The sequence below is a fragment of the Electrophorus electricus genome, chromosome 18, assembly GCF_013358815.1.
Source record: "Electrophorus electricus isolate fEleEle1 chromosome 18, fEleEle1.pri, whole genome shotgun sequence".
In the NCBI taxonomy this organism is placed as follows: Eukaryota; Metazoa; Chordata; class Actinopteri; order Gymnotiformes; family Gymnotidae; genus Electrophorus; species Electrophorus electricus.
Window position 1 is genome coordinate 13,781,570 of NC_049552.1, and position 4,051 is coordinate 13,785,620.

General features: G+C 41.8%; 1 protein-coding gene across 2 annotated transcripts; it reads left to right on the forward strand.

Annotated features, from left to right (window-relative positions):
* The first annotated feature begins 323 nt into the window (after nucleotides 1–323).
* cbln12 (cerebellin 12) lies at nucleotides 324–3,275 on the forward strand. Of its 2 annotated transcripts, none has more exons than XM_027028732.2 (4): nucleotides 324–432; nucleotides 1,412–2,004; nucleotides 2,113–2,232; nucleotides 2,347–3,275. In XM_027028732.2, exons 2-4 carry the CDS (start codon nucleotides 1,714–1,716, stop codon nucleotides 2,542–2,544), a joined length of 609 nt encoding a protein of 202 aa, XP_026884533.1. In that variant the 5' UTR covers nucleotides 324–432; nucleotides 1,412–1,713; the 3' UTR covers nucleotides 2,545–3,275. The 2 variants fall into 2 exon arrangements, with proteins under 2 accessions (XP_026884533.1, XP_026884534.1); XM_027028733.2 differs by having other exon boundaries at nucleotides 326–432; nucleotides 1,483–2,004.
* Nucleotides 3,276–4,051: the final 776 nt, after the last annotated feature.

Below are 4,051 nucleotides of genomic sequence, written 5' to 3' on the forward strand. Positions count from 1 at the left end.
CATATGAGTCTTGCTCGGACATTATCAAGCCCCCGAAGGTGGTGCTATTCTGGAGGCAAAAGGTGTACCAAGTAGAAGTGCTAACACTTGGTGGATTCATGCAATTTGATCATTTAATCATCTTAAACCTTTAGAATTTAATTCTCACTCAGTTTTGCATGTAAGAGAAATAGATATATGCATTGATTAATCACTGCCATTAACTGTAGATATGCAGCGCAGAGACTGTAGTACCCTATGACGCGTGTGTGTGTGTGTGTGTGTGAGAGAGAGAGAGAGAGAGAGAGAGAGAGAGAGAGAGAAATGTACTTTAGGGAGGGTCTTTGGCACACAGGATAAGTATCAATGACAGGAGCCACGGAGCTTTTCTCATTCTCCAGTCTCTCCTTGACTTACCTCAGACTCCAGAGGACACATCGTTACATCAAACAGGTGATTTTTCCTTTTTCTTATTAAGCTATGACCTGTATTCTGTTTTTATGACCTGATCTTGATATATCGCAATGCGCACAACCAAGAGGTGTCTTAATAATAATAATAATAATAATAATAATAATAATAATAATGTGTCGTTGTTGTTGTTATATTTGTAAAGTGCCATTCCAGAGCTCAAGGTCATTGTGGAGTTTTAAGTTATAGGATGTGAGTGACATCGCACATTTGAAATGTCAAAACCTGTAAAAAAATAAGACTAATGATGTGGTACTAGTGATGTAATGTAATTTTGCACATTTTATAGTGGAGAGTGCTTATAATGGGTTTCTTTAAAATTAGAGCCTCAAACATTAACAAAAGAAAACAAACTATATTAAAGTAAATTGGTCAATTGGTAAAGTGTTCAGACAACGTTAATAGATTGTTTAAGCTGTTATGGCAACCGCTATTGCAAGACATCACTGGCATCACGTGATAGCCCCACAAAAAGAAATTATTGCGTCATCTCCAAAAACAAACAAAAAGTCATTGCTTAACCCGTTTATCTGCCCTTATTTAGAGACTTCGGTATATCGCAGTTTCTTCTGTTGCACGTTAGAGGCGCCTATAAACACGGTGCCAAGAAACGGGAGGAATGCGGTTCAAACAGGACGCCGGAGGAGTGGTGGAGTGGGGTGGATGCTCCGTGTGGGTGGGTGATAGGAGAGAGTAGGCTGTGTGTTGTGGAACATCAGGAGGCAGAGAGAGCGTGTGAAAGACAGATGGTCTCTCAGTGGAGTTGTTCCTTTTTCTCTCCCTGGTACTTGCTCCCTCCTGGATGCCGCATCCCTCTGCTGACAGTGATCCAACGTGGTACCTGACGATGGCCTCCTCCTCCTCCTCCCGCTCAGAAAACTACCCGCTGGTCGAGAAGGCTGCGTGCCTGCCGAATGAGGCCTCCCTCTAATCTCATTCTCCTCTCGCTCCCTTTTCACAGATCAACTGAGGATGGATGCTTATTTCAGTTTTGAGACACCTCTAGATGTCTTTGTCCTTATTCTTCCGCAGATATTCTAACAAACCACAAAAAAAGGCACAGTTCTGACCCCGTTGGAAGGCGCTGTTGAAGAGAAAAGCTGAGACAGAGAGAAGGACAGACACAGAAGATTTGTTCTGACTTGTCACGTTTTTGTCCCTTAATCCTTCCGGTTCTTGATCGCTGAAAGCCAGCATATCCAAGGAATCGTTAAAGCTAGTCATCTAGACACACCATACAAGACATCTTCACCAACAGAGAGCATGCCGGCAATGTTAGGTTGCGTACCGCCTGGAGTTCCCGTTCTGCTCCTAGGGCTGATTCTGCTGTGGTGCCCTCTAGTGGCCAGGGGCCAGAATGACACCGAGCCCATTGTACTGGAGGGGAAATGTCTAGTGGTCTGTGACTCCACACCATCTTCAGAGCCAGCGAATAACGCATTAGGCATGTCAGTGCGCTCTGGCACCGGCCGTGTGGCCTTCTCTGCCACTCGTCAAACCAACCATGAACCCACAGACATGAGCAATCGCACCATGATCATCTACTTTGACCAGGTAAACAGAAAAATCAGCAGAACTGATTAACCATTGGGTCTTTTTGTTTTTGTTTTTGTTTTTTGCATTTTATATTGTATTTGTATTACAGCCTAATCTTCTCTACAGATCTTGGTGAATGTAGGGGGCCATTTTGATCAGGAAAGCAGTGTCTTCTTAGCTCCAAGGCGGGGGGTGTACAGTTTCAACTTCCATGTAGTAAAAGCTTACAACAGACAAACCATACAGGTACATCCTAATGTGCATACAACACAACGGTAGCACAGAAATGGATGGTGATCATACGTATGCATCTAATTACGAAAAATCTGTCCCCTCGGTCCCACTGTTTGTCTCTTACAGGTGAGCTTGATGCTCAACGGATGGCCAATGATTTCTGCCTTCGCTGGGGACCAGGATGTAACCCGAGAGGCAGCAACCAATGCCGGCTTAGTGATCATGGAGAGGGGGGATAAGGCCTATCTGAAACTGGAGAGGGGCAACCTGATGGGCGGCTGGAAGTATTCCACGTTCTCCGGGTTCCTCGTCTTCCCCTTGTAAATAGTCGGGAAGCCTGGACAATCTGCCTGAGCGCAGAGAGGGCAGTCAGACAGCAACGGGGCTGGTTTTCCAGGCACAGAGTAAACTTTTGAACCCCGGACCAAAGAGGATTTTCAACAGAGAATCCCTTTTGACATGTAAGGTGTCCATGAATAATTTAAATATTTGTCTGGAAAACCAGCCCAAAGAATATATCTGAGAAGATCTGTGATGCAAACTATAGTATCAGGCATCATTTTAATTCAGTTCTTCCCATTTTAAAAACACAACAAAGATAAATAGAAACTTATATAAACTAATTTATTTCAAACAAGAGAGTTAAAGTTTTAATAAATAAGAAATTTTAATATTAAGTTAAATAAATGAAGATTAACTAGATAAGTCATTTGAATGTGTTTTTGTTATGTTTCACAGAGGGTGAGCTAATTTGTAGTTTAATAGGAACTAAACTTTCCTTTTTTGGTGTCACAAGATTTTTTCTCATGAGGTAACAAGTGGCATTATACTAATATATACATATGTTCATTTCCCCTTCAATGACATATTTGACCTCTAAAAATAGCTTGGAAATATTCCCAAGACCTCCTGACATGAAGTCTGAGGCATTCTCTTACGGAGTTATGTTCCTTTTCTTCTACATTTTATTCAACAGTGGCCTGCCTTTTGAGACGAATGTATTAAGTTTGTATTTAAACAAAATAATTAAATGAAACTACTTATTTAAACATCAATTTTCTTTTTCTTTCACTTTAGAGAAATGTTATAAAATGTCCATTGAGAGTTTGTGAGTGTGTGAAGCTAGCCATATCTATTTTGCTTAGACTTCCATTTAGAAAAAAGACCATTAAACAGCACAGTGACTATTTGTAAATATAACTAATATAGCTCTCTGAACCAGTGTTAGCAGGAGCAAACAGATATCAGCAATGATAGCAGGGCAGGCAGAATGGAAAACAGACACAACTTGGAGTGCCACTGGTGGAGAGCAGACAGATGGAGGGTTTGGCAGGCATGCACTCACGCCTGTGCTGGCCTCCTATGGACCCAGCAGGGTGTGCTGTCACAACCGTTTTTTTACGCTGAATTGGTTCAGAAATACACTTGTAAATATATACTATGTGTATGTATCCTCACCTCCTCTTCTCTCTCTCTCTCTCTCTCTCTCTCTCTCTCTCTCTCTCTCTCTCTCTCTCTCTCTCTCTCTCTCTCTCTCTCTCTCTCTCTCACACACACACACACACACAACATTAGCTCCTCTTGAAGAATGCCTGCACTACAAGTTTATCCGCAGTCTCAGGAATGTGCGTGTTGGAGCTCAGTAGCTGATGTCATACATTTAAAGTTCTCCCTTCTCACTAGACATTTTGAGTAAGCAACAGGAGTTTCTACAGGAGTCAGTGCTACATGTGATATTAAACAGCAGCAGACAACAGTGCAAACAGCACAAAGGTGTACATATAATAAAAATAGAAAAGTTTGTCCAGACAATAAATATACTATATATACA